The sequence below is a fragment of the Accipiter gentilis genome, chromosome 17 (assembly GCF_929443795.1).
Source record: "Accipiter gentilis chromosome 17, bAccGen1.1, whole genome shotgun sequence".
Classification (NCBI taxonomy): domain Eukaryota; kingdom Metazoa; phylum Chordata; class Aves; order Accipitriformes; family Accipitridae; genus Astur; species Astur gentilis.
The window spans coordinates 12,108,187-12,123,730 of NC_064896.1; the positions used below are offsets into that span (position 1 = coordinate 12,108,187).

Genomic DNA, 15,544 nt, shown 5'->3' on the forward strand with positions numbered 1-15,544 from the left:
ATAATAATAATCATAAATACTCAAATCTATCATTCATAGATTGCAATGACAACACTGATAGCTTATTATCATTAGTATTAAGGACGGGAGGGGGAAGGGGACAACAGGAGGGGGTTCTGGGGGGCATCATCTCCTAAGGGGCAGATGTAACAGGAATGGACGTCCAAAGAAACAAGCAGACAAAGAGAAGGGCTGGGAAGGCAGCAGGGGCTGGGCATGCTGCTGCCAAGGCTGAGGACAAGCCCGCTCCGACTCAGGCCTCTGGCTCAGTGTTGCTGACCTGATCACTGCCCCCCTGCTGGCTTCGCTCAGTCCCCCAAAAGGCGGCCCAGAAGGAGGTGGCTGGGGGGCTCAGCCCCAGGGACAGGCGAGGGCTGGAGGGGAAGGTGCAAGGTCCCTTCTAGCCTGAAGGAAAGCTGTGGTTTGCTCTGTCCTTCATGTGGTGGAAAGCTCAGCCATTGCCACCGCCACAACTGTTGGTCACTCAACAGCTTTGTTGGTTCCTCCCTTGAAAGGAGAGAGCTTTCCTCTCCTCTGCTCACATTTCTGCCTCTATGGGTCCCTACGAATAAATGCATCCTCATCAGATCAGCATGGAAAGATGATTTTTGGTTCCAATGAGGCTTTGGGTTGGGTCATCTGGCTGTGAGAGTCCGTAAAAAGACTTGGCTGACTCATGATGGGGAAGGGTACCAGCCGGCACATCCAACCTTGTGGTAACTCACAGTCTCTGATTCATGGACAAAATGGTCTATTAGACAGAGTCTGATTTTTAAAAATAATTTAAGTTAATTGCAATGCACTCAGTGACCCTGATGGCTTTGGGTCAGCACTGGCAGGAGACACTCAGGCAGGGTTGTTCCATCAAAGCTTATTTTCTGGATGTAGCCTTAAAATATTGCACAAAAGAGGGCTTCTAGAGCACACACCCAATGCAAAGGGGAAGGATGAATGCAAAGTACATCGAAATAAGGCTGCAGAGATGGGTCATGAATGTCTCTTGGCAGTTATGATCTGCTAATCTTAAAATCTACTTCTCTTTGCTCTGGTTTCAGAGAAGAGAGGAGTCCATAGTGCCTAAAGGCTTAAACACGGATGAGGAGCATCCAGGGGATGGCAGAGTGGAGATGAACAAAAGTAAACCACATATCTGCTTCTTTGCAGACATTCAGAGTCTCATTTACAACACGTGCTCTCTCCTTCCTGACTTACTCCAGCTGCTTTTTGTACTCATAATGCACTGTGTCAGCTAACGAGATGAGTTATACAAGAGCTTGCCAGCACCTTGTCTCATCTCCTCACCTGGCTGTGGCAACCTGTTGTCCTCTTCTTATTAAAACCCTTGGGAAGTCATCTAGCCCCCTCTCCATTGCCCAAAGCTACATCTAACCAGCTCCTGCCAGCAACGTGCCTGACCTGAGCTCAGCTGATCTGTGGTGGCACCAACCCTGAAGGACTACGGGATGGGCAGGAACTGAGCAATACGGAGCAGAGATCAGCAGGCAATGATCCCTGGCATGCTTGGGAAGAGATGCCACTGGCGAGGGCAGCAGGAGGGGAAGGGGGACCAGCAGCACTGCTTGGGCAGGAGGCAGGCAACGCTAACCCTGGGCTCGGGTGGCTTACCGGAGGGAGGATGAAGCCTTTTTCCCTCCTTCCTTGGACTTGATATCAATGCCCATTTAGGAGCCCCTGCTGCGAGTGCAGCTCCTGAATAGCTGCCTGCCCCACAGGATGGACCCAAATGCTTATTGGAATCTAAAAAGAGAGCTTAGAAAATAGTGTCATCATCCTTTCATCGCCAGAAGGGAGAAATGTTCAGATTGGCAACACTGAGCTGGTTTGAGGTGGCTGCTGGAGGCAATGATGGGTGGCGGTGGACTTTTGAGGGATGACTGTGAGATCTCTCGCCCTCATCAAAAGTAATGTGGGGAGAGAGGCAAGTGGTCCCTGGCTCACCAGCCACCCCCTCCCTCCCCGCGACACCTCGGGGAACCAGGCAGGAGCATGTGGGGGTCCCCAGCACCTCACCGAATGGCCCCATGGAAAATCAGGAAAACTAAAGCTGGCTTGAAGAGAGTAAGGAGCCTCCAGGGAGACTCGCCTCGACTGCGGACACAGAGGTGGTTGAGGAAACAACCAGCTGAAGTGAGCAGCCCCTCCTCACATGATTGCAGCTCCTCATGCCTCTGCTTTGTGTTCAGTTTTAAACCTGAGATCATTTGGTTTTGTCACGTGTAGTTTGAATTAAAGATAGAAATGAATGACGAGAGGAGGAACAGGGGAAAAAGAGAGAAACCGTGTGGGCCCAGAAAAGAAAAAAACAATACTCCAAGGATGACACAGGACACAAACATGCACGAACAGAGACCCCTGAGGTATTAGCTTTGCAAACTAGCGCAAGACGAGAGAGAAAGCAAAGACAGCCGCAGGGAGAGATGTGCTTTGCAGCGGAGGCAGTTCAGTGCCTACAGCTCCATAAAGCAGCTTCTCAGCAAGCCTGACGTTGGGGTTTGGGGGCAAGAGCTTGGCTCCCCACTGGGATGGGGTGAAGCAGCCAAGTGCCTCTGAAAACAAGTCAGTTGTGCCCTCCCTGTGCTTACAGAGTTTCATGTCCGGCTGGTTTATCACCTGCTGGAAGGAGGGGAGCCAGCCCAGACGGCGACAGTGCCGGGGGAGTCCCGGCACCTGCAAACACGCTCCCCATGAGTTTCTCAGATGTGAAGCAAAGGGTGGGGGAATCCTGAAAAACCATGGAAAATGGTGCCCATACCTCCCAAGCAAGGTGGCTGAGGCAAGGGGGAGCTGAGGGGCTGGGGCGGGTAGGCAAGACACCCCCCGACAAGAAATCCCAACTACCACCAGCCTCCCCTCCCTGCCTCCGCTGCAGCAATCTCTGATGCCTTCTTTTTCTCCATGCAGCTGGAGGTGGCACCTGGGACCCTTCCTCTGCTTTGGGTGACTCCCTCCTCACCCTCTCCAGCGAGGATGGGCAGCCCAGGGGAGGGGAGGGGGGCACGGCTGGAATGGGATGACAAGCCAGGATGGGGACAATGGCTGGGATGGGATGATGGCGGGGATGGGAGTGATGGCCAGGATGTGGATGAGGATAATCAGAGACCAAGGGGTAAAGAAGCGGCAGCAGCTTCCAGAAGAGATTTCTGGCTCAGTTTGTGTTGTAAGAAGGTTTTATGGTTTGCTCGTTCCCTTGTTCGTTTCTAGAAAAAGTGCCCAGAAGAGTCTCCTGTCCCCTTGTCGCTGTGCCCAGAGGGAAGGGGTGGAAAATCTTTGTCGTCGACATGAGCTATAGAAGGAGCCACAGGCCTCAGATATTGCTTAGAAACTCGTATTTCAGATTTAAATACCATACACAGTAAAAATAGAGCTGAAAGTACCGCCCCACATTGTCTGCAAATCATTGCCAGAATGAACAGCTTCAATAAATTAAAAACAAAACAAAAAAATCGAAATATTATTTACGTCTCAATAAAAATTGCAGTAAAACCATTTACCTTTTCCTTTGTGTGTGTGTTTTCGGTTTTTTTTTCTTTATATTATATATAATATATATTTATATATGTATAGGGCTGCTCCAGTGCAGCATTTTTAGGATACTTAGCCAGAGAAACACAGGGGAGCATGCTTAGTGCTGGGAGAAGGGAAGGGGCAGCCATGGTCCCCCCCCACAGGCGCTGTGCCCCATCCTCGCAGCCAAAATTGCAACCCCTGCCCCTTCCTGCTCGAATTTTACGCCCAAATTTCGAGTGTGGGTCTCCGAGGGCTGGGACCCCCTGGGGATGGGGGGAAGGACCAGGGTGGGTGCAGGAGGGACACTAAGCATCCGCCATTATGTTTCCCGACTCTGGAAAGACTCATCCACCTTTGCTTCGGTTTCAGCACGTGCGCTCCCGAAAATGCACACGCGGGTATAAATACTCCCCCAAAACCCCGCCGCCCCCCTCCCCTCCCCTCTCCCCCCAGCTTAAATATCCCCCCACTCCCTCTCCGTCCCCACTCTCCAGGCATCCCAGGTGGGTGTCAGGACACCTCGATGATCTCCATGCTGCCCGAAAAGCTGGACTGTTTGCTGATTTTGCCCAGCTCTTCCCGGGCCCTGCCCTCGGACATGGTCTCCTCGAACTCCATCTGGCAGCTCCTCCGCTTGAACTGCTTCTCAGCACCGGCCTCCTCGTGCCAGCTGTGCCGCCCGTCCCGCGGCTCGGCCCGGGCCTTGTCCCTCAGTCTGATCTCACAGCTGCCTGCCACGCTGCCACAGCCAAAAGGCGGTGGATACGGGCTGGTGCCAGCAAACAGGCTCCCGCCGCTCCCGCCAGCGCTGCCGGAGTCCGTGCCGAAGTACCAGCCGGCTTCGCCGGAGGGAGTGCTGGGGGACTCCAGGTGCACCCCACTCCAGGCGGCGGCGGCGGTGGGGTTGGTGGTGCCGGAAGCGGTGGCCGGCTGGCTGAGCCGTGGCGGCAGCCCGTCCTCAGCGCCAGGGCTCTTGCGTGTGGCGCAGGCCCCACTAACGTTGAGGCTGAGCCCATGGGCGGGCGAGCCCGCCGGGTGCCGGTGCTTCCGCCGCTGCCTCACCTTGGCCTCCAGCAGGAGGTCGGGCCCACTTGGCCGGTCGGGGCTGTCCACCCCCGGGGAGAAGGGGCCGAGGCCGCCGGGGCCCGAGGGGCTGTCCAGCTTGCAGAGTTTGGGGGCGTCCCCGGGGCCGGGAGGTCCAGGGGGGTCCTGCCGCAGGCCGGGGGAGTAGGCGGACTTGATGTCCAGGGAGAAGGAGCGTTTCAGGCGGTTGGTGTCCTGGATGCGCTCGGAGGAGAGGTGCAAGCCGTTGAGCCCCTGCTGCAGGGTCGTGGGCGACAGGACCTTCGGGGTCCCACCTTGCCGCTCGGGGTCACTGGGGGGGGACACCGAGCCAGTGCCTCTCGGCACCTCCTCGGCCTTCTCTGAGGTAGGTGGTGGGGGATGCCGGCTGCCCTCAGCCGCCTCTGCTGGGTCTTGCTGGGCGTCCCCCTCGCCCCGGTCGCCCTTTGACTTCAGGGCCTTGAGGAGCTTCAGGCTCCTCTCGTACTCCAGGAGCTGGCCCAGGAAGTTGAAGTTGGGCGAGATGGACGGGCGACGGTCCTTAACGAACCTGCCAAGAGGCACAGAAAGCGCCGGTTGGTGCGTGGTCCTTCAGCAGGCCACCCCTACTGTCTCAGCCTCTCTGGGGAGAAGAGGCGTTGTCCAGGACCTTCTGACCAGACCTTCTGGAGAAAGGGGTCTTGGGGAACCATGGGGCCTTGGGATGCCCGAGGGGTAGAGCTGGGACTGACTCCTCCCTCCAGTTTACCGCTCCCAGCCACTCCTCACTGCATGCACTTTATGAAGGGAGGTTTGGTTTGGTTTCACCGGGACTCAGTCAAGCCAAGACACAGCTTCAAGGAGCTCCCACCCTCTCCCTCTGGGCTCAGCCTGCTTTCCTTCCCTGGAGTGAAGCATAGTGGCGTAACCGCTTCCTGCCCTCCAGGGAAAACTCACCTGTAAGCATCATCTGACGACATACCCATGGTCTTCATGATGTAGGCGATGGCGATGGTGGCTGACCGGGAGATCCCGGCCAAGCAGTGCACAATCACCTGGCAGCTGGACACCTTGGCCTTGTCTGGAGCATGGTAGAGGAAACAGAGAGAAAAGCATCAATGTGGTCAGAGATGGTGAGCAAAATGACTCTAGCCTCCCTCCCCAACCCTCAGTCCCTTTGTGTGAAAGGACAAGGGATGCTGGGAGTAAGACCATGAAGGACAGAAGAAGAGTTCAGGTTTTGAAGGCTGAGAACTGAAGGGTCTGCAACCATTGTAACAAAAGCTCACCAATGAATTCAATTGACTTGTCCAGCCAGGGAAGCAGCTTCTCACAGTAGTTGTCATTGACAGGAATGCGCATGAAGTGACTATCACAGATGAAGTCTGGCTTGGGACAGGAGTTGCTGGCATTGAGGACATAGCTTATCCCGTTCTGTGTCATCAAGTCCTGGTGGGAAAGAAGCGATTGAATGATCGGCTGAGTTCAGCCAGCACTGAGTGCTGAAGATCTGCCTTGCCATGCACTCCCTGCCTTTTCCTATACCAATATTTTCTCCTGTGGGTCTCCCGCTGCTGCCTTGGCCTAGTTGATGGTAGTACAGCAGAGAGGAGCTGAGAAGGTTGTGTCAATTTAGTCGACACAGGTTTGAACCTCAGCAGATCTTTACTTTGGTCCAAGTAAAAATGAGCAAGACCAAAGACACCTGGAAGGTAGTCCCAGAGGGGGAAACCCAAGAACCCCAGTATGAGAGGAATATGAAAATACAAGAAAGAAAATCAGCAAAAACTCTGGCTGAAAGCTTTGAAAGTATCAGCTGAGGGAGAGAGGAGGCATCTCACCAACAGAGTGAGGTGAGTTATTGGTAGTACCCTATGTTAACCAATGTCAACCCATGTTTTCTCCCACATCCCTCAGAAACGCAGCGGGAGTTCTCACAGATTTGTTAGTTGTTCATAGTTCTTCACTGTGAACATACACTTTTGTGTTGGGACATAGGCAGGTGGCGAGGGGAACCATCTCTTCCCTCTTTCTGACACTGAAGTGAACCTGGAACTGAACCTTCTGTGACTTTTCTAATTTGGCCACTCAATGGCCACCATCACTGCCCATATTTCTGACTCAATAAAATGCAATGGCACAAGGGAGACCTGAGGTAAATAGCGTCAGATGAAAAACGGCAACGAGGGGGTGAGGTTCGACCCACAGGAACTGGCTTGCTGGGCATGTACTGCTGCATCCACCCCAACCTCCATTCCTTCCCTCCCAGCACTACAGCCAGCTTCACCTATATGCAGTGCTGACACCAAATTTATGGCTTGTCTGACCCCTGTCTCTTTCCCTGTCCCATCAGATTAGGTATCACCTGTACAGCTGGGGGCAGGTTGCTTATAAAAAATGGGGGAACATCCGTGCCAGCTGCTGGGTCTCAGTCCCTGGTCTGCACTAATCCAGGGAAGACCCAGAATTAAAATGGAGGAGAAAACATGGAGATAAAAGAGTCCTTCCACACGTCAGAGTGCATAGAGCTGCCATGTGGGATCTCTCCTCTGCAACATGCTGGAGGAGAGAAGCATCACCCATGCACAGCCTCTGCACTTGACCCCGCTCTGCTGCCTATGAATAGAGCATCTTCTGGCCACATCATGGGGATGGCAGAAAACACAGCTCCAAAAGATGAACAAAACCCTCCAAGGAGGCAGGGAAGGAAGGAAACCATCAATTTCCCTGCCTGACATTGGCTCCTCAGAAGACCGCACCGGGATTTTGGCCCCGGCTTTCCAGCGGCCCGTTCCTGCCCACCCCAGCAGGCTCTGCAGAGCCCAGCCTCGGCTCGGTGGAGCCAGCCCAGCTCCCGGGCTCACATTCTTGGCATTTTTCTCTTTCATTTCCTTCTACTCCCTGTATATAATTTCTCTCTCCCTCCTTTCTGTCTCCAACCCCCCTCCGGTATCCTGGTCCCTCTCCCCCCTTGCCTGCCCTGGGAGAGGACGCCCGTCTGGCTCCCTCCTGCCCGCGGTAGGCAGGCGCCCGGCGGCATTTTAACTGCAATTCCTCTTTCTTTCTTCTCGCAGTTATTTTTCCTTTAAACAAAATTCCTTCCCTGGTGTGACATCACAGCACAGCCCTTCCAGCACCTTTAAAAGGGCACTGCCCCTCTTTTCTCCTCTCCCCCCACAGCCAAACTTTGCTCTTTTTGTTCACCTTCTGAACAAGCCCCTGCCCCTGGCCACAGCTGCCCGTCCCCACACTGCCATGCTGAATACCCCAGCTTGGTCGCTTGGTCCCACTCTCTCTGGCTCCCAAGGGGATTGCAGGGTTGCTGAAATTGGTGTTATCTGGCAGCCTGGCTGGCAAGGCGGGTGGGAGCAAAGCTGGCTCCTGCCTCACATCTCCCTCCAGTTGGGGTAACTGCCCCTCCAAGCCCAGGTGTTTTGCCAGCTGTGCTCCTCCTGCCTCTGAGTTTGCTACAGGCACTTGGGAAGTGTTTGATCACCCCAAAGCTCATCAATATAAGACATCTCATCCTGTGATCAACTTCCCCAGTTCTGCCAGGCTCTGCCTATGCACTCCCTGACTTCAGCCTCCTGGTAGGGTCAGACCAACCAGGCATGGTCCTCCCATGGACAGGAGAAGTGTCCTTAATGTCTTCACCCCTCCGCATGGCTGGGGTCCCAGATGGGACAGGGCAGACATGTCCCCTCGACAGGACCATACCTTGTTTAGAACGTCTTTCTGGGAGCCCAGATAGAGATGCGGCAGGATGCGTGTGGGGCCAATGTTGGCCACAGGCAAGCATGGCTGGGAGATGCTCATCGGCAGGATGGCAGCTGGTTTACCCTCGCAGAGGCCCGGGAAGCAGGACGAGAATGTGGCAAAGCCTCCTGCGGAGAAAATGGGGACATTGAATTCATAGCAGCAAGGTCGAGACCATCAGTACCTGGCACCCCGAGGCCTGGGCTGGGGACAAAGCAGTGATAACCCTCCAGCACTGAGACCAGATCCTTGAGGAGCAAAAAGCCACCAGCCATCGCTAAACACTGCAGACACATTGTGATGACTGTGCCACACACATGGTGAAAGGAATGAAGACCCAGCTCTGATTCTTCCTGCTGCAGCTGGGCCTTAATGCACACGTGAGGCATCCCGCACCCCCTCCTGCTCTTCGCAACTTCATTCACACAAACGACAGGAAGACAAAGTCCTTTTCTTGGCTGCCTAGTACTCTGAGGACAACCAGGGTCACTTTTTGATAGCAAAACCTGCCAGGGCAGGATGACGGCAAGCAAGTCCATCGAGGTGCAAATCTCCCCAGGTTGGGGAGGTCAGCCCAAACCTTGCCACAATGGCTACACTTACACTTTGCGGTTTCTGTGAGATTCCCCCTCTGGCCAGTCCCACTGAGCCCCTGATTTCTGCCACATTGGACCGGACCAGCACGGCAGTACCTGCAGGCCATTGCCGTTTTTCACGCTTTGACCTTACTGAATGTGACAGCAAGCAGCACCCAATTTACCGCATCAAGCTGCTGGGCAGTCATACCCAGCTTGAGCATCTCGAAGCCTGAAAACCCCCGGGTGGGGCTGTGGCATGTGGCATCTGACAGCCAGAGCTATTGCCACAGTGTCTAGCACGGTCGAAAGCACGGTCCAAATGTGAATGAGTCTGCATGAAAGCCAGTCCCCAGTTCAAGCAGCAAGAACACTGACTTGAGCAGGGCAGCAAGTGTTGCCCTGCCTGCATGGTGGCCAGCTCAAGGAGCTGGAAAACCCCCAGTGCTGTTGTACATCCTGCATGGTTGCATAAGGCCACTGGTGATCCTGATTTGCTCTCGCTCACTGATCCCATTCTCCGGGGTAGAGCTGGGTATGGCTAGTGGTGGCCCAACATCACTCCCCTCCAGCTGAGGACATCTGGGTGGCAGCTTGGTGCAACAGAGAGGACCCTGGGTCATATCAGCCCAACCAGTTTCCCTTGAGGCTTTCCCAATCATGCAAATGAGCAGATGCAGCTTGACATCACCCAAAGGGCAGAGAATACTTTCGGGCTTGACCGCCTTTAACTGTCAGAGGGACCAGGATGCCCCCACGAGATGCTTCTGAAAGTCCAAGTCTGTGGACTCAGCACCATGGGAATCCCTGGCCCATTTCCACAGCTAAACAAGACCTTTTAATGAGCCTTTGGTAATGACCTTTCCATTCAGTCTCTCTCCCCTTTGGAAGAAGGGCAGCGTTGGCACATTCCCAATTTACCTTCTGCAGCACCTTGCCAGCATTTCTGCTGATCCTCCTGGAGCACCCTCCTAGCTGCTGTTGTGGCACCGAGGCTCTGGTGGAGTATGACTGGTGCTGCAGACAACCCACCCCACGTGTTTGGGAGGTGAAGGTGATGGAGAAACCATAGCAGAGGACAAAATAGTGCTCACACCACCAGGGAACATCCAAGGTCCTCCATCACCCTCCATCTCAGCAGCTCCTGGTGTCAGCTCCCAGTGCCCCAAGAGGAAGGTGTCCTCCGACCAACCTCTTTCCTCCTATCTCTTATGTTTTCCTGGTTGGCAGCTAACAGTTCCCAGGTTCAAAACCCGGCCAAGCCAGGAGGTGTAGAGTTAAAGCACCTTATCTTCTCCAGCACTTCCTTTTCTATGGCTCTCTGTGAAATGACATCACCTCTCAACTGGGACATTAAATCAGAGAGAAAGCAGGAGGCCCAGTGCAGGTGCAGCGCAGATCCAGTTACTGCTCATCCCTGTGTTGTGTCCCCATTGCCAAGGAGTGTAAATCACCAGCCAGAGCCTTGCATGGACAAGTGTGACCTCCCTGCTTCGCCCCGTGCTTGAGCATACGTCGCTGATGCCTGGGGGATGCTTGAGCAGAAACCCTGCGGGAAGGGTTTCCTTCAGCTGCCCCCAGAGAAGCCTGCAGCACGTGGGGTCGAGTGGGGCACAGATTTGACCCCTGGATTCATGCAAAACAACATGGGAATTTTTCTGAACAGACCTAGCACATCTTTGGGGAGCAGAGCGCATGCAAGCGCAGGTCCCCCACCTCTCGTGCTCACTCATACGCATCAAGAGCTGCCCGGGGCCGTGCATGACTTGGTATCACTCTTTAAAAGCCGGGAGTGTGGGGTGATCTCATAGCTAAAGCAGGTCAGGGCACGCCGCTCTCTCCCCCTTGCCCGCCTCCGCCGGCATTCGCCCGGCAGCAGATCCTCTGCCAGCCCTGCCCGGGGAAGTCCAGGCAGGGGCAGAGGGGGCTGCGAAGCAGGCGGGGATGTTTGCAGAGGGTGGCAGCAGCACCCTCAGCTGTGGTGCCTACACTAGCACGCTGCCAGCAACTGGAGGATGCTGGCACCTGAAATGATGCCCACAGCTCACCCCACTTGTCCCGAGCAAAGTTTCAACCCTGTGTCTGGGAGCCTGGGCATGCTCCTATCCTGCCTGTCCTCATTTTCCCCATGCTTGCAGCTGCTGAGGGCAGCCCAGGCTTGGGGGAAACCCTAGAGATGGGACCGGGTACCCAATGCCATCCCAACCTTGAAGCGACGTTCACCCCACCCCGTGCTGGCTGCTCTAGCATGCCTTTCATTTTTAGAAAGCGAAGCAGCTCTTCAAAACAATCCCAAAGGCAGTGAATGTCCCTGGCTGGGCTCCAACCGATACCTGGACTTTCCCCATTCTATACCCCGGGCCATGGATCCCAGCTTTTGCTGGGAGAGAGCAGCACAGCCCCATGGGCTGAGGAGCCAGGGCAGCACTGGGTCTTTCTAGTCTTTCCTCTTTTATTCTCAGTGCTGGTGCCGGGAGCGCCCTTGGCACATGGGGAATTAAGCTCAGGAAGGATTTGTATCTGACGTAGAGTGAGTGCTTGGGGATCTCTGCTTTCTTCTTGATGCGCCCCTTGAGCCTGGTGAGGGCTGGCTGGGGAGGAGCTGGTCCCTGCCTGGCACGGCCCCATGCGCTGCTTATAGCTCCAGCACTCCTGAGGGCTCTCAAAACCATTCCCTGGAAAACCCAATGTTTTCCCGCCTCCTGCGATTACCTGAGGCAGAGGTGGGGTCCAGGAGGAGAGGGGGGATGTTTGGGCACAGGGAACCAGGCCAGGAGTGGGGACACCTTCATTGCTCCTGCTGAAGATGGAGGAAGGAGGAGCCAAGAACCAGCATCAGGCAGGTCTCTGGGAGGGCTGGGGGGTGAAAATCACCCCCAGCTTTGGGGGGTTCATTCAGCAATGCCCCCAGAGACATAAAAACCCTTAGCACTGTCCAGCTCAAGGTGGGGCTGGAAAGAAACGCAGCTTTCAGGAGGGAGGGGAGTGCTGTCACCCCCCCCCAGAGGAAAGAGGGAAACCGAGGCACCGGGTGTTGCAGCAACTTAGTGCCAGAGAATGCAACAACTGAAACCTCATTTCTTCCCCCATCCTGGGCTTCACTCACGAGGTGCTGACCACCCTTCCACCTTCTGCTGTACCCTGCAGAGACCCCTCTGGGCCAGCCCCCAGTCCTGCTCTGCATGGCCCTGGCAGCAAACAGAGGAGGGGGAAAACCCCCAGAACTTCTCCCCTAACCCCATCTTCGCCAGGCCCTCCCCTGTGCACATTTTCCAGCTGAACATCTATGACAGCCTCCCAGCGAAACTGGATTTGTTGGGAGCACAGACGCCACAGAGGGAAGGCGGCCAGCCTGGGGATCCCTCCCGAGCCCATCCATCAGCCCAGGAGGAGATGCCAGTAGCATCTTTGAATAAGCCCCTGTGGTACCAGCACTGCTGCAACTGTTGGGGAGCCCTGCGACTTTTCCCCTTGAGCAGCAAACTGCACAGTAATAAGCCCCTTTGCCAGTCTCTTTTTGCACCAGTGGCTGTGTAAGACCCTGAGATGGCTATAAAAAAGGAACAAAAAGCTCCAATGCTGGTGCTGGGCTGATAGGCATTGAAGAAGACGAGAAGGTGGAAGGAGAGAGGCATTGGACTGCCGAGCTGGGACACTGCTGCACCTGGGGACCCCTCTGCTGCCTTGGCTGTCAGCTTCAGGTGGACTCTGGGTACATCCAGCTGGTGGTTGGGACTCTGACAGCACCTCAGGCATCACCGATCACCTGCAAGTTGCGCTGTTCCACTCTCTGCCAAGGCAGGGCAGCAGTGCTGGTGCAGGGAGGGTGACATAGAAGGTGATAAAGTCCTGGCTAGGGACAGGGTTGTGGTGTGGCATCATTTTCCTCCTGGTGGTAAGCCCCAGCTTTGGGTATTTACAATCTGTTGAGCTGCATGGGACCTTAGGGGAGATGCTGCTGGAGATAAAAGGGAGCTGTGGGGCACATTAAGCAGGGCTATCCCAGCTCCCTGCACGAGGCTGTCTTCCGAGGCTGGAGGTGTAAAGTGGAGACAGGGAAATGATGGGACTTGAAAACCCTCTCACGTCTCACTCTGACGGCTGCAGACTGCCCATTCATCTCTGGCCCCATGGACTCACCTCCTTCAGAGTCCCTTGAAACAACCCAGCAGCTCTAGCCTCAATGCTGCGCCCCACTGACTGCAAGAAGCTGTGAAAGGGCTGCCCAGGGCACCTGCCTCACCCCAAAACCACTCTTCGGGAGAGCTATATGCCTCCTGAACACCCCCAGCACCATGAGTCTCCTAAATGCCCCCTCTGGAGATGCACTGAGCAGCAGAGACATGACCTGTTCTCCATCCTCCCATGTGCATGGTGGAGCACATCCAACCCAAAGCCCCCCAGCAGAAAACAGGGAGGAAGAGATGATTATGTCGCCCCCGCCATGCCGTCGGTCTGTGGCAGCAAGGAGGAGGAAAACAGGCACAGCCAGAGCTGCAAACCCTCCCTGGGCCAGCAGCCGCTGCACCCTACCTCCTCTCCCACCAGGAGCTGGCAGGACACCTACCGGGGGCATTAAAGAGGTGGTTTATAGCCCACCCTCATTGCTCCTATAATGAGTGTCAAAGAGCAGCAGCCAGAGCTGCTCAGAGACTGGTTCCCCGTGCAGGTGCTGAACTTTTGTGGCAGCCCACGGCCCCACCAGTGGGTTTTGCACCTGTGCTTGTGCTGGAGATCCTCTGCCCCGCTAAAGCTCCTGGTGGCCGAAGGGACTGAGAGAGGCCGGGCTCTGCCCAGCTCTCATTAAAATGCCTGCGGTGGCTGAGAGCTGCTGCCAGGGCGGCACGTGGCGAGGGGCAGCGGGGCATGCAAGCGAGCACGCGCCTCGGCTGCTGCTGGAGCAGCCGCCACACCAGCATGGCTCCCCCACTGCTGTGCCGGCTCGGTGGCCAGGATGGTGCCTGGATGCCCGCTCCCCATCACCCCAGTCCCCTGGGGGCATGCTGCTCCCGGTGCCCCGACACATCCTTCCCCAATTGTTAAACCACCTTGCTGAATTGAAGCATGGCAGGCGATGACAAGAGCAGGGGGGGGACCTGCAAAACCCCAGCCCTCGCCTGCATCGTGCTCAGCGTTAGCAGAGCAGTGAGCCCAAGCGTTCGGCTGAGCATCTCTGCAGCAGGTTGAATTGAAGGAAGGAAAGTGGAGGGGCCAGGAACGCCAGAGCCGCTGGGAAACCCCCTCTTTGCAAAACACCATCTCCCTGGCTCTCATGCTGGGTGGGAGCCCGTTGGTGCTGGCAGCTAAGCTGGGCAGCGTGATGAAACACTGCTTACTGCCACCCTTACCCACTGTGCTCCAGGAAGCTCCGGGGCTTTGTCAGCACTTCCCGCCGCCTGGGACGTTTCTGAGTTTTTCCCCTGCCTCCATCCTCACTGTTCCCTTCTCAGCACTGCAGCCCCCTTTGCTTTTCCCAGCCCTGCCAGCAACGTCCGATGCGAGCAGCCCACTCGCTTGCATGCCCTTCTCACCTGCCTGGGTGAAATGCCGGTGCTCTGCAGCCTGGCCAACTCTCCCTCTCCTGGCTGACGCTCTTTTACTTCCACCCACTTCTCAGTGCATTGGAGAGAGGTGTCCAGTGCTCGCTTAGTCCCCTGCCCCTCCCCGCACTCCCCTGCCCAGCCTCTGTGCTCTCCCCCAGCCCGGGTTTCACCCTCCCTTCGCTCGGCACCAGATTTCACCACCCCACTGCCGGATCCTTTTTTTTCCCAAGCAGTGGGGATGAGAAAGCCGATGAATCAGCCCTATTATGGGTTCATGTGAATTCCCCATTTCTCCAATGGTCACCGTGAACAGCCTCTGCCCACCTGCTTCTACATCACCCTGCTGCCTCCCACCCCGTCCCAGCCTCCCCTGGCCTCGCAGGCTGGTCCCAGACCCCCTTCCCATTCTCCCAAAATGAGCGGAAAACGTCCTTAAAAAAAAGGAAAAGCAGCAGAAAGGAAGCCCTCCACCCACACAACCATGGACATGCTCCCAGAGCTGCTGGGCTTGATGTTCCTCTGGTGACTGTGCCTGCTTTGGACCAGCCTTACTCGTTCTAAGTAAAGAAAAATGTGTCATTTCCAGGAGTGACTTATAACTAATGACACTATCACTGGGTTATGTGCTTCACGCCACAAAAACCTGTCAAGCACTTTTAGCAGGCTCCCATTTTAACCGGTGATGGAGGGGAAGTTTCTTGATTCAACCCTTTGGTAATCTAGGTCATTCCAGGCTCGGCATATTTTTAAGCTGCTCCAGTTAATATCCCCTTCCTCCGCTCGCCCTTCACCCTGGCACCGGGGGAGGTGGAAACACTGCAGCCCCCCTTTCTGAAAGCAATCCCCGAAGATGGGCAGGCAGCAACGGCGCAGGTGAAGCGAAATGGCTCCGTCGGGCAGCTGCCTGGCTGCGGGCAGCAGAGCCGCGGTCTCCAGCCGACAGCTCCTTGCACACCTCGCCGCCCTCCCTCGTCCTCCCCCCCCGCACGCCCCCCTGCCCGGGGCGCGGACGCGGTGACCCCTCCAAACCGGCACCCGAAGGAGCAGAGATGCTGGCGGCGGAGCCTGCTCTGCCTCCCGCAGCCTTCCTCCTTGCCTCCT

The 15,544-nt window shown here is 55.9% G+C and overlaps 1 protein-coding gene across 7 annotated transcripts in view; it reads right to left on the bottom strand.

Moving 5' to 3' along the window:
- Window positions 1-3,988: 3,988 nt before the first annotated feature.
- Window positions 3,989-15,544, bottom strand: part of DUSP8 (dual specificity phosphatase 8) — a 43,991-nt gene continuing 32,435 nt past the window's right edge. For 6 of the 7 annotated variants that reach the window (XM_049820745.1, XM_049820742.1, XM_049820743.1 and 3 more), the window contains exons 4-7: window positions 8,287-8,453; window positions 5,859-6,018; window positions 5,527-5,650; window positions 3,990-5,140 (exon numbers count right to left, since the gene is read on the bottom strand). In XM_049820745.1, coding sequence (XP_049676702.1) covers window positions 4,039-5,140; window positions 5,527-5,650; window positions 5,859-6,018; window positions 8,287-8,453 — 1,553 coding nt within the window. In that variant the 3' untranslated portion in view covers window positions 3,990-4,038. Of the gene's footprint in view, window positions 5,141-5,526; window positions 5,651-5,858; window positions 6,019-8,286; window positions 8,454-15,544 lie in introns of all 7 variants that reach the window. The other variant, XM_049820747.1, reaches the window with a different exon arrangement.